The sequence below is a fragment of the Giraffa tippelskirchi genome, chromosome X (genome assembly GCF_054371585.1).
Source record: "Giraffa tippelskirchi isolate mGirTip1 chromosome X, T2T-mGirTip1v1.2.pri, whole genome shotgun sequence".
NCBI classification, from domain to species: Eukaryota; Metazoa; Chordata; class Mammalia; order Artiodactyla; family Giraffidae; genus Giraffa; species Giraffa tippelskirchi.
In genome coordinates, this window is record NC_137289.1 from 106327441 (window position 1) to 106355421 (window position 27981).

General features: G+C 40.0%; 1 protein-coding gene across 18 annotated transcripts in view; it reads right to left on the reverse strand.

The window, feature by feature from the left end:
* KDM6A (lysine demethylase 6A) overlaps window positions 1-26845 on the reverse strand; it is a 181540-nt gene extending 154695 nt beyond the window's left edge. For all 18 annotated transcript variants that reach the window (XM_081566393.1, XM_081566394.1, XM_081566390.1 and 15 more), the window contains exons 1-2: window positions 26311-26845; window positions 26029-26092 (exon numbers count right to left, since the gene is read on the reverse strand). In XM_081566393.1, the coding sequence (XP_081422519.1) occupies window positions 26029-26092; window positions 26311-26471 (225 nt within the window). In that variant the 5' untranslated portion in view covers window positions 26472-26845. The remainder of the gene's footprint in view (window positions 1-26028; window positions 26093-26310) is intronic.
* Window positions 26846-27981: the final 1136 nt, after the last annotated feature.

The window sequence follows — 27981 nt, forward strand, 5'->3', positions numbered from 1 at the left end:
ACAAACAAAATCTTGTGCGCACCAGGACCCAGGAGAAAGTAGCAGTGATCCCACAAGAGACTGAGTCAGACTTGCCTGTGAGTGTCCACGAGTCTCCGGCTGAGGCGTGCGTCAACACTGGCCTGCCGTGGGGTCAGAAGCCCTGAATACAACAGCCCTGGCAAAAGTCCTTTTGAAGGAGATCCATTATCCCTTACCCCACCCATCAAGAGAAAACTGGATTAAAGATTTATTGAGCATGGCCCCGCCCATCAGAACAAGACCCAGATTCCCCCACAGCCAGTCCCTCCCATCAGGAAGCTTCCACAAGCCTCTTATCCTTATCCATCAGAGGGCAGAGAGAATGGAAACCACAATTACAGAGAACAAAATGGATAAATAAGTTCAAATATATTTATGCTGGAATACTATTCAGCAATAAAACTGAATGATGTAGTGCTTCACATGGATGAATGTCAAATGTGTTCTTCAGCAAAAGCAATTAAGAGACAAGAGTACACGATTCCATTATATAAAATTCAAAAATAAGCAAAACTACCTTTTGATAACAGAGGTCAAAAGAGTGGTTACTTCTGGGTAAGAGGATGGAGATAATAGCTGGGAAGAGAAATGAGGAGCTAGAGTGTTAAGACTGTTCCATTATCTGATTTGGGGTGGCATTTACAAAGTGTGTTCACTGTGAAAATTTACTGAACTGCCAGCACACTTATGTGAACTCAACTGTATTCATGTTATATTTCAATGAAACTAAGTTTACTTGAAAACAAAAATCATCACGCAAGGGACTTCTGGTTAAACAATTCAGTTGAACAACTGAGTTTAATCTCTGCTCTCATTCAACACCTCTGAAGTAAGAGTGAAGAAATTAAAAGACAGTCACCCTTAAGAACAAATAGAAGTATGGCAGACCATACTTTCCAACACTGACCACAATAGTAACCCCCAACCCCATCTCACACACTTTTCTGCAATCTCATCTTACCACTCCCTCATAGAAATGGAGTTTCTGTCCCCTCTCCTGGTTGGAGCTTGTGACAGTCTTGAACAATAGATTATGGCAGAAATGGTGCAGTGTGACTTGACGAAAGATCATAAAAGGACACACAACTTCCACCAGATCTTAACTCTTGAGCTGCCAGGTGAAAAGTCTGCAAGGTAAAAACTGCCTCAAGGCAACCATGGTGGGAAAGCCACATGTAGCTGAGCCTAGCCTTCTAGCCATGCTTGCCAAGGTGCCACAGGTCTAGTAAGGTAGCCACCTTGAAAGCAGATGTCAGCTTTTTGAGTTTCCCTCTGCAATGAGTCATCACACCTGAGGCCCCAAGCATGCTGTGGGGAAGACATCCCTGCAGTACTCTCTGCAAGTTCCTGACCCACAGATTCTGTGAACACAATATAATGCTGGTTTGGGGGTGGTTTGTTACAGATTAACATAACCAGATCAGAGAGAGAGTGCATGCACGCAAGCACACAGTAAACAAAGCAAGTCAATAAAATTTTGAAAAACAAAAAGCAGATGATATGCTGTGTCATAGGTTTCAGACAAGTCAGAAGCCCATTCAAGCAACAGGACCCCAGAAAAGCATGTAAGAAATGGTAGTAGGGGTTGAAAAGAGGAAGATTATATTTGGCTACCAAGACACTAGCTTATGTGTCTTGCAGCACCAAGATGAGGGTGAGAGGAAGTCCCAGAATGCTAGTTATCCAACAGGCCTAATGGCCTACACAGTCACAGAAATCTCTGAAGGATATGACTAATTTTTTTTTAAAAAGGGGGAAAGGGGACTATAAATTACCTGGTGTCCTAATGTGTTTGACCATACTGGGGCTACATACATGAAAGACACACAGAAAACTAAAACAAAAAGGCAATTTACTCCTTTAAAAAAAACTTTTTACATAAAAAGAAAAGATAATCACAGTGAACAGCATTTGTTTATATAGTCTTCATAATCTAAACACTGATTTAATCCAAAACCATAACACTATGGAGGAAGTGGAAAATATGGGGGCAAGTGGAACACATAGATGGGTGGTTTTCTACTGTAGAAAAATCTCTAAAATTTTAGAAATCATGAAATACCAGCAATGGCAATTTAAAACACGATGATACACACCAAAGAACTGAAAGAATGAAAAGGGGATGCTTTAGAGGAATGGAAGCATTCTTCTTATTTAAAAATATAATAGAATTTTATGTGCTGTGCTTAGTTTAGTTGCCCAGTCATGCTCCACTCCTTGTGACTCCCTGGACTATAGTCTGCCAGGCTCCTCTGCCCATGGAATTTTTCAGGTAAGAATACTGGAGTAGGTTGCCATTTCCTCCTCTAGGGGATCTTCCCAACCCAGGGATCGAGCTGCCCACATCTTCTGCACTGCAGGCAGGTTCTTTACTGCTAAGTAGAACTCTATACTTGATGTGAATTATGTATCAATAAAGCTGTCACTAACAGAAAAAGAATGAATTAAATTCTAAAAGAGAAAAGATTCTGGAAGCACAGAGAGCAATTGGTTCTACTTCTACAGATTAAGGGAAAGCTTCATAAAAGGGAGAAAGGGACCATGTGACCAAAGTCTTGAAATACAAAATAGTAAGATGGAGAAGCACAGAGAATGAGGTTAAAAAGTTTTCTGGGGGACCCAAACATTGAGGGACATCAAATGCCACTCCAGTCAATAGAAAGAAATCAAAGGTTTTTGAGAAGGAAGTTATCACTGAGGGAAGTTCAGAGAATGATTCTCTGAACAGACCAAAATCTATAAAGTGTTGAACTACTATAATACCCAAGCAAACCAAGAGGCAGAGAAAAAGAATTATAGCCAAAGTTAGCCAAAGTACAGACAGAAATGTGTGTGCATTTGTATGTCTCTAATTTTTAAAATAAAGCTATCAAGTTGGAATCTTTAAATGGTCAGAGAGAGAATATGATGGTAGGTTTGATTTTAGAACATAATTATTTTTTAACCATGTAAATATTTTAAATATTAACACTGTAAAAAAAAATTGTAAGTTAAAAAGGTAATCCCCCAAAAGCCAAAAGCAAAATCAAACACACAAACCTTAACGCATGGGGCTTCCCGGATGGTGCTAGTAGTAAAGAATCCACCTGCCAATGCAGGAGGAGCTGGAGACAGAAGTTTGATCCCGGTGTCAGGAAGATCCCCTGGATTAGGAAATGGCACCTGACTCCAGTATTCTTGCCTGGACAATTCCACGGACAGAGGAGCCTGGTGGGCTATAGTCCACAGGGCCACAAAGAGCTGGACACGACTGAGCGACTAAACACACACACAAACCTTAGTGCGTAGCCAGTCAATAACATAAGAAGACTGAATAATATATTTCAAGGAATTTTAAAACACAGTAATTTGAACAAACATTCCCAGTGGAAGATACCCTAAAGACAAAAACAACAACAACAACAACAAATCCTCATGCAACAATTAGCAACCATGGCAGTGGCAACCATGGCAGTGTCAACACTGTAACTCTAACACCATTAACGTGTGTACTGTGTGATAAAGCAATGGAATAATTATGCTACTGTCTTTGAGAACCAAAGTTTTCAGCATAGCAAAAAAACATTTTTTTTTAAATCAATAACAAACATTGTAGTTTCGTCACTCCAAATCTTTGTTGTGACGAGACAGAACCGAGGAGCATACACTCGCCTAACAGTTCCAAATATGAACTGAAAGTTCTGCATGAAATCATAAATTTACCTTTAAAAAAGAACGCTGAGTGACATCAAGGAAAACAGTGGAATAAGGACCTCCACCAATTCTTCTCCAATAAGAAAACTGACAGATAACTCTAGAAGTCAACCAAAACCTTTCAGCAATCTGGGCAGGATTTGCTCAAGAAAAATGGCTGAATCTTGGTAAAAACAGAGCTCTCTAGCTTTTTAACTTGCTCCGGTCCCAGCCTCCCCAGTCAACTCCACAGTAGACCTGAAAACTAACAGCACTGATTTGCAATACAAACCCCAGCCTGAAAAGCCAGCCAAGAAGGCTGAAGCTCCTTCAAAGCTTCATTTCCAGGAAATTTGTAATTATTTGACTTGTCTGATGGTTCCCTGAAGACCCCCCCTTACGAGGCTATTTGTATTCAACCTGATTTAGGGCTTGCCCAATACAAAGGCATTTTACTCCAGGGGCATTTGTCAAAAACTATTCCAAGAAGCTGTTTGACTTGGTGGTTTTCTGAAACAGTGAATAACAATTGGAGCAAACAAAAGAATAAGCAAAAATCCTAAAAGGAAAAGCGGGGTAATGAGATGTCCCTAACAGCTTTGAAAAGAGCCAACAAATATAAAAAACCCTGAGACTCAAGAAAGCAAAACACAGACATAGGCTTTGCACATACCCAGAAAAGACCTGAGAAGTCTCGAGGCTCTCTCTGACCATGAGGCTCTGCCCAATCATGCGAGTGAAGGTTATGGCAGAGCTGTCAATTGCCTGCACACAGACCACTCTTAGCAAAGACTGGGAGATTTATTTGTTTCAGGCAGCTACCTAAACACTTTAGTACACAGAGATTTCAGTGGCAATACAGGACAAAGAATACCAACTACAAAATTAGTTCAGAAACTCACTGTAAACAATGAAACTATTCCAGTAGATAGTAACAAAAGCAAATGCTGCAGAGAGGGAACAGTCTGCTTTCCAGAGTTGCTGCATCATATTAAAATGCCCAGTTTTCAACCAAAATTTTTAGATATGCAAAGGAATAAAAATAAGTACGGTCCATCCACAGAACAAAGGGCAATCAATAAAAACTGTACCAGAGGAAGCCCAGATGATATGCTTACTAGACAAGACTTTAACTCAGCTACTTTAAGTATGTTCAAAGAATTAAGGGAAGCTACGTCTAAAGAACTAAAGCAAACTGTATATATAAGAACAATGTGTCAAACAATACAGAGTATCAATAAACAGAGACAATAACATATATATATAAAAGATCAGAAGGAGAAAAGAGCATCAGAGGTTGAGATGGCTGGATGGCATCACCAATGCAATGTATGTGAACTTGGGCAAACTTCAGGAGATGGTGAGGGACAGGGAGGCCTCGCGTGCTGCTTTGGGTCACAAAGATTTAGACACGATTGGGAAAGTGAACAACAACAACATAAAAGATCAAGTAGAAAGCATGATAACTGATATTAAAAATACACTAGAAAGGCTCAAAAATTTATCTGATCAGGCAGAAAGAATCAATGAACCTAGGAATACATCAACCAAGATTATCCAGTCAAGCAAGAGAAAGAAAAAATAAAGAAAAATGAACAGAGCCTCAGAGACCTATGAGAAATCATGAATAACAAAACGCACAAATCAGAAGTCACAGGAAGAGTTGAGAAAGGGAAAGAACATTTAATGAAAAAATGGCTGAAAACTTTCCAAACTCAATAATTTCAAAATAATAATAATCTCACAGCCAAAATGCTCAATGAACTCCAAATAATTCAGATCTACATTAAGAAGCACTACAAACTCAGAAAAAAAAAAAGACAAAAAGAATCCTGAAAGCAACAAGAAGTGATCTATTATATATAAGGGATCCTCAATAAAATACCTGATTTCTTCACCAGATACCACAGAGGCCAGAAGGCAATGGGATGACATGTTAAAGTGCTCAAAGGAAAAGCTAGTCAACCAATAACCCTACATTCAACAAAATTGTCCTTAAATATGAAGGAGAAATCAAGAATTTGCCACTAGCTGACATGCACTGCAAGTAACACAAAAGGTAATCATTCATGTTGAAATGAAAGAATACTAGATGATAACTCAGTTCAGTTGCTCAGTTGTGTCTGACTCTTTGCAGCCCCATGAATTCCAGCACGCCAGGCCTCCCTGTCCATCACCAACTCTCAGAGTTTACCCAAACTCATGTCCATCGAGTCGGTGATGCCATCCAGCTATCTCATCCTCTGTCATCCCCTTCTCCTCCTCTTTCCCAGCATCAGGGTCTTTTCCAATGAGTCAGCTCTTCGCATGAGGTGGCCAAAGTACTGGAGTTTCAGCTTCAACATCAGTCCTCCCAATGAATACCCAGGACTGATCTCCTTTAGGATGGACTGGTTGGATCTCCTTGCAGTCCAAGGGACTCGAAAGAGTCTTCGCCAACATCACAGTTCAAAAGCATTAATTCTTTGGCGCTCAGCTTTCTTCACCGTCCAACTCTCACATCCATACATGACCACTGGAAAAATCATAGCCTTGACTAGACGGACCTTTGTTGGCAAAGTAATGTCTCTGCTTTTAAATATGCTATCTAGGTTGGTCAAAACTTTCCTTCCAAGAAGTAAGTGTCTTAATTTCATGGCTGCAATCACCATCTGCAGTGATTTTGGAGCCCAAAAAAATTAAGTCTGTCACTGTTTCCACTTCTACTTGCCATGAAGTGATGGGATCGGATGCCATGATCTTAGTTTTCTGAATGTTGAGCTTTAAGCCAACTTTTTCACTCTCCTCTCTCACTTTCATCAAGACGCTTTTTAGTTCCTCTTCACTTTCTGCCATAAGGGTGGTGTCATCTGCATATCTGAGATTATTGGTATTTCTCCCTGCAATCTTGATTCTAGCTTGTGTTTCTTCCAGCCCAGCGTTTCTCATGATGTACTCTGCATAGAAGTTAAATAAGCAGGATGACAATATACAGCCTTGACGTACTCCTTTTCCTATTTGGAACCAGTCTGTTGTTCCATGTCCAGTTCTAACTGTTACTTCCTGACCTGCATACAGGTTTCTCAAGAGGCAGGTCAGGTGGTCTGGTATTCCCATCTCTTTCAGAATTTTCCAGTTTATTGTGATCCACAAAGTCAAAGGCTTTGGCATAGTCAATAAAGCAGAAATAGATGTTTTTCTGGAACTCTCTTGCTTTTTCGATGATCCAGCAGATGCTGGCAATTTGATCTCTGGTTCCTCTGCCTTTTCTAAAACCAGCTTGAACATCTGAAGTTCACAGTTCACATATTGCTGAAGCCTGGCTTGGAGAATTTTGAGCATTACTTTACTAGCGTGTGAGATGAGTGCAACTGTGCAGTAGTTTGAGCATTCTTTGGCATTGCCTTTCTTTGGGATTGGGATGAAAACTGACCTTTTCCAGTCCTGTGGCCACTGCTGAGTTTTCCAAATTTGCTGACAATAACTCAAACACACAAGAAAAAGAGCACCATGAAAGGTTAACTACCTAGGTAAACAAATACATTTTTGGTTGTTAAATTAATTTTCTTCTATGTGAAGTAAAAACATCCAAGTAAGGGACTTCCCTGGTAGTTCAGTGGGTAAAGATTCCACACTCCAAATGCAGGGGGAGCCCAGGTTCGATTCAATCTCTAGTCAGGGAACGAGATCCTGCATGCATACAGCAACTAACAGTCTGCATGCCACAACTAAAGAGCCCACACGCTGCATGCAAATAAGACCCAATGCAGCCAAAATAAGTATTTTTTAATATTAAAAAAATGTTTAAAGAAATACGCAATGGGGTTTCCCTGGTTGCTCACTGGTAAAAAAAAATTTGATACCACCTCTCTTCTACTAAAAACTTCTCAATCATGTTGTCTATTTTAAGTGTTTTCAAATTTGGAAAAGATTTTGTTGTTCTGCTGGCCTTAAAATGGCAAACAAAGTAGAATGTTCTATTTGTATATTTGTCTTGGGAATCTAAAGAGTTAATTACTGTTTGATGGCAAACCAAAACAGTAACATTCTGCCATAATCCAGCTTATCTTTCCATTTCTTGCTCTACATCTAAATATATGCTTCCTTTAAAGAGTGTTACAGGAACCATTTGGGTCAAAAGCAAGCACTGTAGTTATTTAAACCTTGTCCCCAAAATAGTAGCAGCTATAGGCCAAGCCCTGATACAAGGAAACAACTTTGTAATGCAAATATGTTATGATCACTGATGGATATTGTCAAATTAAAGATTTACCTATAAATTAGATTTTTTTAAACATTTACTTCATATGACAGAGCATCTTGAGGTAAACATTTTCACAATCCAAACTTGAATTGCCATAAAAGTCAATGGAGGACTTGGAGTAACTTCTGTCCTCTCAGGTACACCCTCTTAGAACTAAAAAAATCCTGGATGTAAACGGCCAAAGATAGGACGTATCTGAAAGATGAGGAAAAGGCAGTGGACTTCTTAGAGACATCAAAACTTGAGGAATGACAAGGCAGTTAAGTTCACCGGGTTTTACTGTCTCCCTTATTTCCAGGACAGGATGCTGCTTCACCATCACAAGTCCCAGGCAAAAAAGCCCCAAGAAAAGGCTTTTTCCTCCTAACCCAACGAAATCTTTTCAGCAACACCCACCAGACTCCAGTCAAACACCAATGGAAAACCCTCCATGCAAACCCTTCAGTTTCAGTGACATCAAGCATGCAGCTAATCTTCCACACTCTCTTCCTCTCAGCCAGACTGGGGAGCAGGTGGTGTCAATCCAAGTTCCCTACTAGGATAGTGTTGGCAGAACAAACAGGCAGTTGGTCTTCTATCCCTCACATAGGGGTGGCTCCAGTTCCCCTTCCAGGATGGTATGGATGAGGAAAGAAGAAGCAGATCTTCCAGGCCCTGCAGAACCAGAGGGGTGGCTCCAATACTCCTGTGCTGGGTTATGGCAAAACTCAAAGAGAGCTTATCTTTTTTCACACCCAATGGTGCTCAGATTCACCCAAAGGTAGTGTCAGTGGGGTCAATGGCAAGCTGGGCCGCCGACACCACCACCCAAAAGCAAGGAGACTTAACAAAGCTGTGTAAGGCAGGATTAGTCACCATTACACTGGAACACACACCTGGTATCAGCAAGAACCAGATAAGAGCTGAACCAGCACTCTATCTGGCATCAACAAGACTGAACAAAGTGTTGTGCGTTGGAGCCAGTCAGCAGTCCACTTTCTCCCCATCCGTGGTGTCAGCAGGGACTAGTGGAAAGGTGAACCTCCACACCCAACCAGCAGTGCGATTGAATGCAGAAGCCAAATGAGATGACACAGCCAACAATCCACTTCACCCATTTTCTGGGTGCCAGAGGTGCCCAGAGGGAAATGAGCTCCCACCACCCACCACTTGGCATCAACTCAGGGGAAGTGGTACCAAGTGGGGAGCTTATGCTCCATCCTGCAGCATCAGAGTGCTGTGAGTTAGCCCTCCACTACTTCTCTCTTGCTGAGAAGCATGACTCATCAGGAAGCTGATCTTATACCCCCTCGACTGAGAAGCAACAAAGTGGTGTAAACTGGTGCCCAACTTTTGCCAGGAAGATTATCAGTGAAAGCAGCTGTTGAACTTGCATCCCATCAGTCTATACCAAGACAGGATAATTCACTGCTTTACCTTTCCCAGGGTGGTTGTCAGTAGGGCCCAGTCAGACGCTGAATCTACACAGCCACCCAAGTCCTGGCACTGCAGCTCAACAAAGATTTTTACCTATTATAAAAATAGAATGCAATCTAGAATTCTCATAAAGTGATATCAAATATGTCCAGGATACAACTGAAAATCACTCACCATACCCAAAGCCAGAAAACCATAAAGTGAATGAGAGAAAACAATCAACAGATTCAACACTGAGATGAACCAAGTTTTTGATAAACTATCTGACAAAGATCTTGTTTAACCAATCCATTTTTTAATTTTTAAATCTTGACATTAACAGAACTACACTGAAGTTTACCAACATTTCACTCTTAAATTTCTTATCAACAAACAGGGATAAAATTCCCAAGCCTAAACCCCCAAACAAAACTAAAAATAGGGAAAAGCTTATAAAATTAAATATGGATTCCAGCATTAACAGCTGAACAGAAAATATGATTTTTAAATTAGTAGCAGATGATAAAAAGTTGTGCAGAAATTGAACACTTACAACTTCTAAAACTTGGAATCACTGACCAGATATTACATAGCTGGATCATGGGAAAACAGCAGAAAGAGTTACAAGTAAACCTACACTGTTCCAGCTGCACCCCATGCCGTTCTCAGAAGAAAGCCTGGCACTGACTAGATATTGGGCCAGACTAATACTGGCAACAGAACCTGCCTACTAGAAGAGCCTTCCATTGGGTTGGCAATTTTGATGTGGCGGATCTCACTAATGTTGGCGCCTTGGTGCCCGACTATGCAGGAATGTTAAGTTATTTGGAATGGTGAGTTTATGGGTGGTTTGAGTAGATACAACCAAATTTGCCCGATAGCTTTTCACCTTTGAGGAGCTGGAGTCAATTTTGGCGAATCCAGTCCTGCCTTGCATCTTAAGTCTGACCAAGGTTTTAGTCAACATAAATGCTTCAACAAGCTATTTTAACTGCTCTTGAACCAAATTAGAAAATGCTAAGTCTAAGGAAAGTTGTTTTAAAAGAACCAAATGGAAACTACAAAACTAAAAAACCTAATACTCAAAAATTCTCTGGACAGGCTGAACAGTAGAATGGAAGTGTCAGACAACAGAGACAGCAAACAGATCATAGAATTTAGCCAACCTAAAAGAGAAAATGGACTGGGGGACTGGGGGTGGAGGACAGAGTTTCAGGGACCCAAAAATAGAAGCACTAAGATTCTTATCAGAGTCCCAGAAGAAGAGAAGATGGGATTTTAAAAGCATTCTAAAATATAATGTCTAAAAACTTCCAAGCTGTAGTGAAACACATTAACTCAATGAAAGAAACCCACACCAAGATAAATAAAACTAAAGACATCCACACCAAGATACACTGTAACTTAATTTCTGAACACTAAAGGCAAAGAAAAATTCTTGAAAGCAGCCAGAAAAAAACAATAAATTACTTACAGGGGAACACAGATTCTAATGACAGCAAATTTCTGATTTGAAACCACAGAGAACAGAAGAAAATAGCACGTTTTTCATGTACTAAAAGAAAAAGAACGGTACATTGTGAATTCTATATATGGCAAAAATATCCTTCAGGAGTGAAGGGAAATAAAGTTATCCTGAAAATATGACTTTTAAAAGTTCTCTAAATAGAAAGGAAATGAAAGCAGAAGGCTGGGACTTCAGAAAGGAAAAAAGAACATTGGAATATATAAGATTGTGAGTAAGTATAATAAGAATATTATACAATGCATGAGTTTCATAAATCATATTTGCTGGCTGAAGCAAAATTTATCACACCATCTGGTGTGATGTTCAATGTTACTAAGAGAAAACACTTAAGAAAATTACACTTCATAAGAGGGCAGGCAGAAGGACCTAAATGGAAGTAAAGGTCTGCACTTCACTGGAAGTAGTAAAATATCCACAACAGAAGATAGTGATAAATTACATATTAATATTTCAATACCGAGAATCACCACTAAGAAGTCTATACAAACAGATACACTTAAAAACACTACAAATCAAGATGGAATCAAAAAATATATATCCAGATAACCCACAAGGAGGAAAGAAGCAAGAATGAAAGAAACCAGAAAGAGGAACAAGCCATAGTAAAATAGCAGACTTATGTTCTAATTTATCAACAATTACCTTAAGTGTAAATGGTCTATACCAATTAAAAGAGACACGAGAGAGTAGGTTTTTTTAAAATGATCTAACAATATGTTGTACTTCCCCCCCAAAAAACTTCACCTTAAATACAACAGATAAAGTATGGAAAAAGACATACCATGTAAATATTGATTTTTTTAAAAAAGCAAGAGTAGCATTATTATCAATAAAGTAGACTTAAGAGCAAGTAAAATTACTGGCAATTTTAGCAAGAGCAAAAGAGATACTACATAATGATAAAAGGAACAACCCACCAGAAGATATGACAAACTTAAATATGTACACATCAAATGACAGAGCCTCAAAGTAAAGCTGATAAAAGGAAAAAACAGACAAATCCACAATTATAGTTGGAAATCTAGAAATATCACACTCTCATTAATTGGTAGAACTACTAGACAGAAAATCAGTAAGCATATAGAAGAACTGGACAATAAAATCAACCAAAAAGATCCAATTCTCATGCATATAACACTCCATCCAACAGAATACACATTCATTTCAAGCACCCATGGAACAGTCATCAAGATAGACCACATCCTGGGTTATAAAAAACATGTCAACTAAGAGAATGAAAATTATACAGAGTCAATTTCCTAATCATAACAGAATCAAGCTGAAAGTCAGTGACAGTAAAAAACTAAAAATCAGTGACGGTGAAAACAGGAAAATCTCCAAATACTCAGAAGCTGAGTAACACACTACTAAATACTAAATATTCCAAGGACTGAAGAGGAAATTTAAAAACCCATAGAACTGAATGAAAATATGAGAATATGTAGGACATAACTAAAGCAGTGCCAAAATGAAAATGTATAGCACTAAATTTGTACATCAGAGAAAAAGAAAGGTCTCAAATCAATAATCTAAAAGACATGAACAGACATTTCACCATGGAGGTGAATATTTCCTTCTGAATACAGAAGGAAAATAAGGACATGAAAAACATTCAACATCACTAGCCTTTGGAGAAATGCAAATTATAACCACAATGAGCTAACGCTACACAGCTATCAGAATATGGAAAATAAAAAAAAATAGTAGTAACACCAAATGCTGGGAAGGGTGCAACAAAGCTAGAACACTGGTGGGAACTGCTGATGGGAATGTAAAATGGTAGAGCTGCTCTGGAAAACAATTTGGCAGTTTTTTATAAGACTAAACAAGCAACCATCAGCAACTGCACTCTTGGACATTTATCCCAGAAAAACTTATGCTCACGAAAACACCTATACAAAAATGTTCATAGCTTTCTTTACAATAGCCAGAGACTAAAAATAACTCAAAGTATCCTTCAACAAGTAAATGGTTAAGGAAACCATGGTACATCAATAACATGGAGGAACAAACTATACATAAGGATACATATGCTGATCCCACCTATATAACTTTTTTTCAATGACAAAACTAGAGAAACAGAGAACAGATCAGTGCTTGCCAGGGGTTAGAAACGGGGTGGGGGTGGGGGTGAATATGGCTCTAAAGGACAACACGATGGATACTTGTGATAAACAGGTCAGTATTTTGACTATCTCAATGTCAATATCCTGGTCATGACATTATACTAGATTTCTTATTACTGACAAGTGCATGTGAATCTACAATTATTTGTAAATGAACAGTCAATTTTTAAAAAGCAAATAGAAAAATTGCCATTTACAGAAATATATTCACTTGATTATGAATCAATCTGTCATGGTATTGTCCACTTCTGTAAGGACAACCAAATCCAACAAAACAAATGTTCAGGATCCGGCTACCTCTTTTCACAGAATCCTGACCAAGGGTTGAATCATCTTTACAGATAACAATAAATATTATCCTTTGATGTCTGAATGCTGTCTACAACATCCTGGCCAAGTAGTGTCAATGAGCAAACTTGAATATCTTCAATGACAGAAGACCCACCTATCTATCCATTTATAGGAAAACACTTTGAAAAAATGTTACAGAAAAAGTTTCTCCTTAAGAGTTTACACTCTGAATCTAACGTACAAACTCCAGACCTATCTTTTTGACTAACAAGCTTAGAGTAAACATAATCACAATATACTCATACATATACACACACAGAGCAAAATTCAACAATAAAAGTTCACATTCAATAGATTGGAAAATGTCTCAATTAATGCAAATTCTTGCTACTTTTAGGGAAACTGAGGGGCCTTACTATCTGTAACACCCAAATGTCTGTACCTAATAGTACATATTTAATGTGACATTTCTTATCAATTCATGTCTGACAATACATTTAGCCCTGTCATGAGTTCCTAATAAACAGGTACACACACAATAATTATACCCATGTTCTAGAATTAGAAACATCAGATCTGACCTAAGAAATAATTCCAACTGTAAAAAAGTAGTAGTTTGCAGAAGTCAAAACACCATTAACAAATAAGGCTAACTTTCAAATCAATCAAAGACTAACTGAATAATTTATCGTATTAGACTAACCAAAACATACAACTCTCAGTTACATATGTGCCTGCATTCATTTCTGGTCTTGAAAGCTTGAGGCTGTAATCAAAGAAAATTACAACCCAGAACAAAGTTCCACTGTGCCCTCCTTTTGGATCAAAATCTCCAAGAATTGAGTCAATCCTAAAAATTCAAATGAACCACCACCTAGAATTCTGATGCTAGTCACTTTGGAAATTCTTAATTCATAGCCTTTCATCTTAACAGATGGTGAAACTGGGGACCATAAAAATTAAGCAAGTGGACAAAGTAGGCAGCAGACTCAAACACTGGTCTTCAGTTTTCTGATCCACTGTTCTTTCCAGTATATCACACAGCCTCCCAATCAAGCTAGTATTTTGAACACCCAGTCTGAGAAACAACTCTAGGGCCTATTAACTATGTTAAGGGAGCATGTGCTTGTAACTATTTTTCCAGTTAGAGTAATAAGTTCTCTAGGGATCAATTCACATTCTCTTCCCCTAGAACCCTTACAATCAGTAGAGGAGAATTTGAGAGAATATGGGCAGTGATCATGGAACACCACAGAACCGTGTGGTATAAACCATGGCATCTAAACCTAACCAATCCAGTGGTATTAAAGCTTTTCTATCTTCTCAGCACATTCTTATTGTTAACACTTCTCCCCAAGAACAGAAAAAACTAAATAGCTGAAAATAATGGAGTCCACAGTCGGGCTTCAAAGGAAACCATACACTCTCCAAAATCATATACAAAATGTCTACAGCTACACTGGCCCTCAAATGGTTAATAACCTCAAAAAACTAAAGTACCACCATTCCAACTCCACCACCAGTCAATCTATAATGAAAACAAAGGTATTCTGCTACAAGTTAGTAACACACTAGAGAGCTTCCCTGGTGGCTCAGACAGTAAAGAATCTGCCTGCAATGCTCGAGACCTGGGTTTGATCCCTGGTCCAGGATGATCCCCTGGAGAAGGGAATGGCAACCCACTCCAGTATTCTTGCCTGGAGAATTCCATGGACAGAGGAGCCTGGCAGGCTACAGTCCATGAGGTCACAAAGAGTTCAACACGACTGACTACATAACAATAACACACTAGTAGTGTCAGTTGCCCAGTCATGTCAGACTCTATGCAACCCCATGGACAGTCAGGCTCCTCTGTCCATGGGATTCTCCAGGGAAGAATACTGGAGTGGGTTGCCATTCCCTTCTCCAGGAGATCTTCCTGACCCAGGAATGGAACCCAGATCTCCTGTACTCCAGCCAGATTCTTTACCGTCTGAGCCACCAGGGAGGCCGATAACAACACACTGTACTGTACTGTTTATGACTAATCAAGAATACAAGTTTACCTATTTTTCTTTTTCTATAATAAAAATCAAGAATAAGTCAAGAAGGTGAATGATTTCTGCAAATATAAGATATTAAGTGGTGTAAACTATGGCTACTTCTTTAAACATTCAGGGAGTTAAATTAAATCAGTATTCACAGAACCTGATAATCAGTCATATCAATAAAATCAAAATATGAAGACAAATTTTGCCAGTTACTTCAACTGAGTTCACAGCATATAAAATTAAGCAACTGCTATCGTAGGAAAACACATGTGAACATACTTTAAATTAAAACTTTTGCATGTTGAAGAATTTCTACCTTTTATACCATATATAAAAGTAGTAACATGACTTCAAAGTAACAATCAACCAAACCAACCTCCTCACCAACATCTCACTATTTGAATGAGAGAACTTTCAAGTCCAAGACAATTCAATATAAAAACAAGTAATATTTTCATATGGCAAGCAGCAAAATTAACAAAGCATTTTAACAACTTGAATATAGTATGGTCTCATTTGTGTGGGGAAAAAAACATAATAGAATATACTTGTATGTGTTGAAATATGAAGTTACCCAACAAAGCTTTTATCAGTGGCTCTGCCTGAGAATAAGAAATATATAACCCAGAGATGGTGTGGGAGAGAGATTCTCTTTTTACTGCAACATCCTCTACGTAACTTTACAATTTTGCACTATTCCAAGTATACCTATTCAAAAAAATCTGCATGCAAGTATTTCAAAAGTCAAAGATCGGATCATGGCTGCAATTAGAATGGTGGCATCGAGGACGGAGAAAAACAAACAGATTTGAAATTTAAGGTGTAGAAATGTCAAGATTTGGTGACTATCAGGACTTGCTAAGAAAAAAAAGGAGTTAAAAACAGCTCTAAGGTTTCTGGCAAGGGTAATGATAAGTGCCATTTATTAAGACAGGGAACATCAAAAACAAAGATAAATTCAGCCTGCATATGTTCAGTTTAAGATGTCTTCAAGATACCAGGTAAAGTAATCAAGTTCAGTCAAGCATACATGCAAGTTGGGAGCAGAGTAAAGATCTAGAACAGAATTTCCTTGCAAAGAAGACTGAGACGCAGAAAGTCAAAGTAGTCAGATGTTAGGAAAGTCAAGGAAGAGTGTTTTCAAGAGATCTCAAATCTGCCTCTGTCTCCCTCCACCCCATTTCTATAGACTCACTTTAAAAATTGTCTTTTCCAAGGTGGTACAATATATCTTGTACTGAGCACCTTCCACACCAGGCCTACTGCCAAGCACTTTACACATCTTTTTTCCCTAACACAAAATGCAATAGCCTGATAGAAACCTATTACCACTTCTATTTTACAGATAAGAAAATTGAGCCTCTGAAAGAGGAAGTAATTTGTGCAAAGATCATACATCTAATAAGTAGCAGAGGCAGAATTCTATTCTAAAATCCATGTAGTCTTATCTATCCATCAATATTTAACAACTGGATCCCTTTCCTCTCCCCTTCATCCCTCTCACTGGAGTCAATAATATTCTGGTCATGTCACTTCCCCTGATTAGAGAGTTGAGTTCAGTGACTCCCCCAAAACTTCCTATGGTCTACAGTGATGTGGGCCACGTGCTCAATTACCTCCTCCCTATCCCACTAGGACAACCTTAATCTCTCTGGGTCCACACTAAATTATTCACAATTCCTCAAACACCACTCAACTTCATACCTCTAACTCTCTGCCCTCATATTCCTCTTGCTCAAATTCTATTCATGTTTGATAACCAAGACCAAAATGTTACATTTTTGTGCAGTTTCTCTTACCCACTTCTCCAGCTTAAACTAACTGTTCCAAAACGTTGGGTATTTGTAGGGACAGTTTAACAATCAAAAATTGTAAATGTTTTAATTGCTCCATCATTTGAGAGCTCAAAGCACTCTACATATACACCTTGATTACGGCACTTACACTATCAAATAGTCACTCTGTCCATCTCTCTCCATAGACTGCAGGGCAGAGGCCAAGTCTTACTTGTTGCCCCAGGACTTGGGAGAGTCCCTGGCTCACAGCAGTTTAGCAAACAATTCACAAACCAATCTGAGCAAAGTAAAAGCTTTTCTAGTTCTCATTCTGACACCTGAAATTCTAAAACCTAAAATGCTTAACTATTTTATCTTAAAAATATATTGTCCCTAAATATATAAACTACCCAAACAGACTCAAACAACTAAGATTCACAAAGTTCTTAGAAAAAATTATCTCTTATGATGTATTGTATCTATTAATATTACAGAATTCTACCACAATATTATAATACAAGTTCACATATATTCAGCTAAATATGTTTTCTACTTATTTCCCAAACAACTAATTCTTAACTTCCATAAGGCAAAAAAATTAAGACTCAATCATATTTGATATTAAGAAGTTATTTTAAGCCATGCCCCACAACAAAGAATAGCCTCTGCTCACCACAACTAGAAAAAGCCCACATGCAGCAACAAAGACTCAGCACAACCAAAAATTAATAAACAAACAAGGTATTTTTATGTGTAATAAAAGCATTGTGGCTATGTTTCAGTCGTTGTCGTCATTTAGTCGTCGTCGTTTAGTCTTGCAACCCCATGAACTGTGGCCTGCCAGGCTCTTCTGTCCATGGAATTCTCCAAGCAAGGATACTGGAGTGGGTTGCCATTTCCTTCGCCAGGTATCTTCCCAGCCCAGGAATCGAACCCAGGTCTCCTGCATTGCAGGCAGGTTCTTTTCCGACTAAGCTATGAGGGAAGCCCTATGCTTCAGAGACAAGCTGAAATATCTATGGATTAAGTAAGAGATTTCCTTCACAATAATGGCAGCACAGGCTAAAATACAGATGAAACAAGACAGGTTATGAACTGAAAATTGTTGAAGGTGGGTAATGACTGGTGATGACTGGTTGATTTTCTCTGCTTTTCAAAATACTGAAACTTTCCCCTTAATACTTTTTTTTTAAGAAAAAGATCTAGTGAACATAATATAATAGATCTAGTCAGAAAACAATCCTTTATCTTTATCTAAGGATTCCTTAGATAAATTTATCTTAGATTCTTTTATCTAATGGTTCCTTCCATTGTTCTAAATTAAACTAAACTAGATGATCTTATATATAATACACTTGCCATGGGGATTCTCCAGGCAAGAATATAGAAATAGGTTGCCATGCCCTCATCCAGGGGATCTTCCCAACCCAGGGATTGAACCCAGGTCTCCCGCATTGCAGGCGGATTCTTTACTGTCTGAGCCACCAGGGAAGCCACTATAATATGCTTAACTACAACAAAGCCCAACCTTCTTCATGAGAATAAACTTAGAAGTAATATATTTTATTTATTATAACAGACAAAATACTACCACAGACAAAACTACAAAAATACAAGGACACATTCACAACACAATGATGACTGTTTTAGAAATGTAAAGAAGTAAAGATAAAATAAAACAAAGAAATGAGTGAGAGAAAATAAATGAAAGCTTACAGAAGTGGCAAACAGCCCATAATTTGGCTGAGAAACCTAAAATTCTCTAAATAAGGAATTACTCCCACCCTTCCAGGTTATAGTTTTTAATTAGGTCCCAAATGTCATCCTGGGCCAAATTAGACCCCAAAATAAAGTCATCAATGAAACAGATGCCCAAGATCAATTTGAAGAAAGAGTACAGCCATGTAAATAAATGCAAAGAAACAGGACCAGGGTGAGGAAAGAAAGCAATAGGACCAAACAGTATACACATCTCTACTTCATTTACCCCTATCCTGACTTAAAAATCATGAAGATGAGAAGTATCCCAACTTGACCAAAAGGCCTTCACAGGTATCTTTAACTACACACACACTAGTATAAAACCCATCTTTAATCAATCAAAATATAATTCTGGTATACTCATTATCAGCGTGCTTACTTACTTTTAAGGTAATGCATGTCTAAGGTTAAAAAACAAACTCACAACAGCAGAGAAATCCTGTTTAAAATCTCCCCTCCTCCTCACCCTAGGGCTGTTTTGTACTACAAACATGATTATTATTTAACTATTTCTTGAATATCTTACCAAAACTTGGTCAGAAAATTCCTTAAGTTGACCCATGAACGTTCACTCAAGGATCTCAAGTTAGGAACTCGTAACAGTGGTAAGCCTTACTACAAAATGACAAAAGAATGACAGAAAACACAGCAGATGATCGTTTGAACGTCTGCTAAAAGCAAAAATCTGATTTTAAACCATGCGTTCCTAAACAAAATTAAAAGATGCCTTGCTAATAAAGAAGTCAAGAAATACCATCTCCAATAAACACAATCAAGAAACAAGCCTAATCCTATTAATAGGAGACATTCTACTAAGGCCCAATGGCGGGTAGAACTTTGAAACTCAATTTACAACTGCCCCAAGAGAAAACTGAAAATGGGGATCAGAGATAGCAAGGAGTGCTTTTGCAGGAGCCATCAATGTCCTGCCCATCTCCAGCACTACCTATCTAGGGAAAGAAGGTGCAGATTACACGAGTCCCCAGGTACGAGGAGCTAAGAGCCTGGTTTGTCTTTCTCTTCGGGGGTCTGGTGTTCAAAGTACATAATTTGTTGAAACAAATGACCAGATAAATGGAAAAGGCTGTCTGTAAATCAAGCTAGCCCAGAAGCCATTGTGCAATTATCTCACAAACATGAACACCCCTTCCCCAATTATGTACTGTAAAATACTAATGAAATAATTGAGTTTTAAATGTCTGATACAGAATGTTACATAATATAAATTCTCATTAAATGTTTCAAGAAAAAAAATGAAACCTATCAGGATATATTAAGTCTTATGTGCTTTCATTAATTTTAACCTAGCAACTATTAGATAATTTTTCAAGTTAACTCCAATAATCTAAAGTCCAGGAGCTATTAGTTAACTTTTGAAATTCCCAAATTAGGAATACACAGTCCAGAATAGTTAAATCTACAAATAAGAGACCTGAGGAAGACAGGAGCCAGGAGAGCACCCTATAAAGCCAATGCTTATCCTGCAATGTGTTAGGAAGCATAAGGAATGTCAGAAGTAAGTTTTCATCAGTGCAACGAAAGATATTCAAGTTAATGTGGCTTGGCTCGAAACACTGCAAAGGTAACTCCACTTTTGCATAAACAGGGTCTAAGAATCAGCAGATCCGGGATCCCAATACTGTCCACAGTGCACACATAGCCTAAGAGTCCCATCCAGCCCCGTGTCCCACCACTGACTGGGTGATTCTGGGGCTAATGTCTACTGCTGGTAACACTGCATGGAACACGTGCCGCCAAAGCACCTTACCAGCAAGGTCCTTGATAAGACTACCTACAAGGACAAAGAACTGGTACTCCGTTAAGCTTTACAAACAGGTTCCTGTGACTGCTTTTATGCATGCTCGCTAATCAATGTTTTTATGGATGGCCAAAAAAAAAAAAAAAAAGCCTAACTTGTAAATTGCTAAACTGACCTGTATCGTAAACCTTCAGGATACTTCACTTTCCTTCCGCCACTGATGTTTTTGTGATAGTCATCCTCATACTTATCTCACCCTTTAAGGGAGCTGTAAGTTTTCAATGCAGACAAGGGATATCTTCATTATCTCCATATTCCCTGCACAGACGACTTATATTCAGTGTACTCAAATATTTGCTGCTTTAATTTACCATTGACAAATTACAAACCAGTAGAGAAAACTGATAGAATTGTATGTGAGACTTTGATATGAGTACATAAGACTGTCGATCATGTATTCATTAAATAAACTTCATTAATTAACTAGTCTACAAATAAATACATGTGGGCCTTAAATAACCTAACCACCATTTCAATTCTTTGGCAATCTAGTGGTGTTTTTGTAACATAAATTAGTTTTCTGGATACATTTCAAAAATATTAATTCACAGTGTTTTAACTCATTAACATCAACTGCAAAGAGTTCAAAGCATCACAATGAGTTTCAAAATAAGCTTAACCAAAAAAAAAACTTTTTCAAATCTGCAAAATAATACTATTACATAAATAAAAACTAAATGTTACATAATCAAGTCAGAAAAAGATATTTTTACTCTGTAGCTAGCCAAGCACTGAACCTTCACTTTGGTTCAAAGTGCATGGCCCACCATTCCACTTTACCACCTACATCACAAAAACTCATCTCTCACAGTTTTTAACAACCTGAAATGTACAGAGGTGGCAGTTAAATGTTCCCATGTCATTTCAATTTGTAACTGATTCTACAAAAAGAGCTATCCGGTGAGGGGAAAGAATTCAGACCTTAAAAAGTGCATGTTTATATATTCCTGCAATTCTAATGTGTGGCCCGATAAGCAAGCATTTTCTATAATCTCTTACTATAGCTTCATTACCAGAAATAAATCAAAATCTTAGGAAATGTATAGCAATTGCCTGAGACTTTGTCCAGGTAAATAATAATGACTACAATTTACAAGAAAACTTTCCAAACTTGAAAATACTTTTTAAGATGCATCAAATCAAAAACCTAATTTTGAAACAGAAAAGTATGACATTATTCTGCGGTTACTTTTGTAACCCAAACACTAATCTCTTTTAGCGCTGGAAATGAATATATTCCTTTAAAAGTGCCAGTAAACAAAGCACACACATAGAATATAATTTTAAATATCAACATCCAAATATTAAATAGTATAAAAAAGTCACCTTCTACAACTGACCTAATAATTTTCCCTTACCATATACATTGGGCTTCCCAGGTGGCGCTAGAGGTAAAGAATCTGCCCACCAATGCAGGAGACATTAGAAACACTGGTTCAATCCCTGGGTTGGGAAGGTCCCCAGGAGTAGGAAATGGCACCCCACTCCAGTATTCTTGCCTGGGAAATCCCATGGGCAGAAGAGCCTAGTGGGCTACAGTTCATAGGGTCGCAAAGAGTCGGACACAACTGAGCAACTACCACAGTGGCAGTCCACAGTCACTAACATGCAAGCAAACCAAATTTAGGAAAATATATGCTTTAATGGATCTTAAACTACTTCCACTGCCCCCCGGAATTTTAAATTCCAACTATTTTCATGCTAATTATCTCCCAGGAAAAGAAGTACATATTTTTTAAGTACATACATTTTAAGATAGTAAACAAGCCATGGGCCTCCCTGGTGGCTAAGACTGTAAAGAATCTGCTTACAATGAGAGAGATTACTTCCAGGTATTCTACATAATCTATTGATTAAAAGAATTACCAAAAAAAAAATCCCAAAAAGAGTATTTAACACAAACTTAAAAATGATATAAAGGTACTTCAAAGTTAACTATGTATTTTAGCAATAGTTTCTTGACAAAAGATTCCAACCCTTCAGCATTATATAATTACTATAAATACAAACGTAGTGTTACTATCAACATATTCATGCTACACATTAATATGTATTTTAACGCAAATCCTTATTAACTGAAAACAAGAATAACCCAAAAGATTTTTTTAAATGTGCTAAGTCACCATAGTTAATTCCTGTTAAAATGTTTCACTTAATTACTTTTCAGTAACTCCACTGTAACAAAAAAAAATAAAAATTTTGAATTATGTTACCAAAAGATGGTCAGCATCAGTTTAAAGAAAAAATTGGTCAAGATCAGGCTATATTTCAAGAACTCTGATTAAGCAACCACTTGCTGTTAACAATCTTTTAAAGATATTTTAAAGGTACTACTACAAAATAATACACTGTACTACTAATTTCTCTTTAATCCAAAACTCCAAGCATTGTATATCAAATGGAAATCATTCAAACAGAAATTCTTTCAATGACTCCAATATAAATTAGTCTGACAAATGCATTCAGCTACTAAAAGAAATCAGCAGTCTGGACAAAGTATCCTCCCAACTAGAAAAGGAACCTACAAGTTCAGGGGAAAGGAAGAGATACTTATCAGTATGTGTTCTAAACTTTCCAAATCTTTTAGGACAAGAGTTAACCTTTTTTAAAACCTAATTTTAAAACTTGAAAGAATATTCAATAATATATATGAATGAATGTTAAAAGCAAGTAGTAAGAGCTAAGTTTCTGTCAGAAAGAAAAGTTATACAAGGTGCCGACTAAATTTGTTGGACGGACGGCCAGATGGGGTAATGACAAAAATCATAGCTAAAAAGAGAGTCCTGTGATTTATTTAATTCCAGTATCTGCCCTTAGGTAAGTAGCCTGAGCCTACCCCAACAAACAAAAGCCAGCTCTCATTTTTAAGACTTGCAGGGAATAAGAATTCTGAAACCAACACAGCTCAACATTTCACATACTGTTTACCAGGGCTGTTCAAAAGATGGATGAAACTAAATAATTCAATACTTCCTATAGCAAGACTCAGGCTCACTCATTCTATTCAGAATCCAATTCAAACACATGGTGAGAGATCATATAATATCAAGCTTTACATTACATATTTCACTGTTATGCTCAAGCTCACAAAGATGCAACCAAGAACTGCATGCGGTTGCAAGCAGATACTCTAGAATGTTTTATTTTAATGTTAAGGCTAATGAGTCTTGACCTAAATAGGACCTCACAGGCATGGGGTCTAAAGTAATGAAGATTTTTTTTTTCCCTTAACTCAACAAAATACTTAGTAGTTTATCAAATTACCCAGTATTTTATGAAGCCTTCATTCTGCCACAATATAATGAAGCTTCACAAGTTTCTCATTTATGTTACTGCAGTCAAACATCAAGAAAGTAAAGCACATTTTCACAAATACTTGAAAATGTTACTTTACAATTTAAAGTCAGTAGTGCTTTATAATAACTACAGAGTTCAATATTACAATCTGAAATACAATGTTAAGCACGATCCGCTCACTGTGAATCCATCTAAATACAAGCATTCTGAGACATAAAATCAACTAGCATTTTACACATTATCTACGTATAACATCAGATTCCATTTATTTCTTCATTATCCTAACCAAAACAATAGATTTGGCCAAACTATTCTAAATGTATTATCTTTGTGAACCATTTTACCAACCCCCTACTAGATCGGAGATAATCACTCCAAAATACAATGCTTCTTAAATTTAAATATTTTGCTTAATCTTTTGGAATGACAATTTTGACAGTAGTTAAGTATTTTTAAGTAAAATATTTTAAATACGCAGGTTGAAAAAAAATTTCAAGGTTTAAATCATTTATGGTTAAATCATTTCAGAGCTAGTCGCTATTCATTTTTCTGGCGATAGTTTTAATGAAGCCAATTAATACCTACATAGTCAAAGTTTAATTCAACTTTTCTCTATGGATCAAAGGGACTGAGCTTACTGAAAAGGATTATTTCAGTTTAGCTTTTGGGTCATTATTGTGTTCGAAACCCGTTACACTTAAGTTACTTTGAAACAAAAACAGAAGTGTAATTACAGATAAAAGGAATTAGCCACTCCAAACTGCAGACAAAAATACGAGATAACCGTATTTTTTTTAATCAACTTAATAAAAATGCAAGGCTTTAGTCATTTCACATTTCCTTCTCAACTGCAACAATAAAGCTAGGTATCAAATGCAAAGCTACTGATTTCAGCTAGAAAAGAAAATGTTTAATGGATGCAACACCTATCGCGGCACACTCCCAAGTTTCACGGTCCCAATTAAGAACCGAGCATTCAAATACCACTTCGATCAGATTCTGGTCAAGAGACACAAACTGATGGAGACAGATCGAGACTCCATTGCCTTTGTTCAATAGCTTACGGATGGATAACTAAATGTGCTACAGGTTGATAAGCATTTACCAGGCTTACGAATGCGGCTTCCAAGCTTGAGAAAGGTGCAAGAATTCTAGATGCAAATAATCTTGGATAATTTTTATTAATCACCCACCGAGCTACACACTCCGAAGGAGAGGCCTATTCATCGCTACTATTTATTTCCATGTTTACCTCTCCTCCCTCCCTCAACCCCCCCCTTCACTTTCTCCTCCCACCCTGTCCCGCCATCTTGGGCCGATAGGAGCAGCCATTACTTAACTAAATGACAGTGCCAACAACTTTCCACACAAATAAACAGAGACTGCACCCCGAATTCCCCTCGGCCTCCCCTGTGAGAAACACAGGAAACGAGGCTCCAAGGAGAAAACACATTCACAAGTAACTGCAGAATTTCTATAGCAGAAAGACTCAAAAAGTAAACAAGTCACCCAACTTCAGGTAAAACACCATACCCCTTGAGATGCCGGTCAACAGCCCCATGCAAACTCTTCACCGCCCTAAACTACGTGCAACTTTCCCCTTCTGGGAGCGGGGACACAAGAAAGCCCCAAACGCTGGGTTAACAGTACATTTCCCGAACAGTCTGCCTGGAGGAAAAGAAGAAAAACCACGGGAGGCAAGTAAGTCGGAAATGTGGGTAAATCCGCACACATTTACGAGCCTTTGACCCTAAACAGTCACCTCGGAGAGATCATCGGTCGACCCTCCAAAAGCCGTAAAATAACAAGCAGTTTTGTCGACCCAGTTGAGCTCGGCCCCAAGGCGCTGCCGTCTCTGTTCCTCCAGCTACGAGAGGAGAGAGCGATTTCGCAAGGGAGCGAGCAAGGGATCCGGGGGTAAGGGGAGACCAAAAGCAGAAAATAGTTTTCCGGAAGCCCCTCGGCCCTCGTTCGCGGCCACAATGAGCGCCGGCCGAGCCGCGGGGCCCGGGACGAGCGGGGCGCCGGCCGGGGAGACCGTGTCCGCACTCCAGCCCGCGGCTGCCTTACCTTGCCCAGTAGGGCCTTCGTCCTGGCGCCATCTTCATGAAACCTCACGAACCCGAAGAGGCGGCTGTGGGGAGAGACACACGCGGCTTGTTAGAGCTCCGGCAACCCTATCGACCCATCCCTGCCCGATCCCGAGGCCGCGGCGGCGGAGAATACGGCACCGAGAGCGCCAAGCCCAGGTGCCCGCCCCGCCGCCGCCAGAAGTGAACCGCGCTCGGGCCTCCCCGGAGAGGCGCCAACCGTCCGGAGCCGACCGGGCGGGTGGGTGACGGCGGCCCATACCTGTCCAGTCCGCCGAGCGCCTCTCTCTCCTCGGCTGTCAGGCTCGGGGACGCCTCCTCGCTCTCCCCGCTCGCTTTTCCCGCCGCCATTTTCTTTTCCTCATCACCGAAAGCGGCGGCGGCAGCGGCGGCGGTAGCGAGCGACACTCCGCTGGATTTCATGGAAACGCAGCGAATTCACAACTCCGACGCCGACACCCCCCCGCGGGCCGGGGCCCGCAACGACGCCCCCAACCTCCGCGCGGGATCCGCACACCAACTTTATCGCCACCTCCTCCTCCGCCGCGGGCGGCAGCGACGAAAAATCCCAACGCGGCGGCGGTGAAGGCGGCGGCGGCGGCGGCTGGGGCTGCGGAGCCCCCGGGTCGGCAGCGGCGGCGGCTCGGCTTGTTGGGTCACATCGCGGGGGCGGACGAGGGGCAGCCACGGGCGGGGGGGCGGGAACGGCCGGAGCGTGCGGGGTTGAGGGACGTGGGGGGAATTCGTTGGAGAAACAAACTTCCCCGGCACCAGCACAAAGTTGTTGTAATTGTGTCACACAGCGAGCCCCACGCCGCCGCCGTGACCCCCCCCTCCCCGCCCGGCTGGTGCAGCCAATCAAAGTACCCCGCTAGCTTCACGTGACCTTTGTTGACTCACGTCAGCCGTGGCTCCACTCAACTTGCTAGCTGCCCGAGCCCCGCCCACCGAGGCCACCACCCACAGGGAGCAGGAGGCCCGCCAATTCTGACCGGTGGTTGGCTGCTGGGTCCGTCTGTCCGGGGGAAGGGTTGTCACCGAGAGGGAGCAGCGGGTTAGGTTGTGCAAGTTAAATACACTGGGGCAGAGAATGGAGGGTCCGAACCGTGTCAACTCGGGAGCCGCGGCGGGCTCGGGAGGGGGAGGGGAACGGTGGGGAAGGGCGAGGTCCGTCACCGCCCGCGGCGGGCATGAGCAGTGAGCTAGGAAGCCATGGACGGCCTTTGGCTGCCCAGGAGCTCGGGGGTGGTCCCCCACCGCGGCTCCGGCATCCTGTGCTCCGCGGGTCCCGGGCCCTGGAGAGCCTGTTAAAGGTCACGTCGCCAGGAGGCGGCGCACGGCCCCTGACCTCCGCCCTCCGAAGAAACCATACTTTTTGCACTGCTGGAAGTAATGGCCTCCGCGAGGAGCGCGCTCGGAGAGCCGCTGCCGGCCCCGTGCCCCGGGGCTCGGGCGCCGCCCTAGGCCAGGCCAGCGCTGCCGGCCCGGATCCTCTCGCTCGCGCAGCAAATGAAGGGGGAAAGGTCCCCTCACCCCTGGCCAGAGGGACTGAAGAGTCACCCACGGGGCTCGGGCTCGCTGACCATGGCTCCCCACCGCCGAAGGTCTGTTGGCGGCACCTTGGGGCCAAATTTTCGATGCTACCGGTGTTTCATCAGTAGTTCATTATAGTATTATAAGAAAAAGCAGTGACGAAAAATTGTTAAGCGATTATCTCCAGAATGTTGCTTTCTGTTGCTGTGATCTCAGTGGGGCTTTCATGGGAGGAGTTGGGACTGCTTGTAGACGGGCCTGAGAGAAGACAAAATTAAGATCCTCAAGGAAGCTTGCAGCCCAGAAAACCCTTTTCTACCTCTCACAGCATGTCCTAGACCACAGTAACACCTTCTTGTTCTGACTGTGTCTCAGATGCAAATAAAAGGCACTAGTCTGC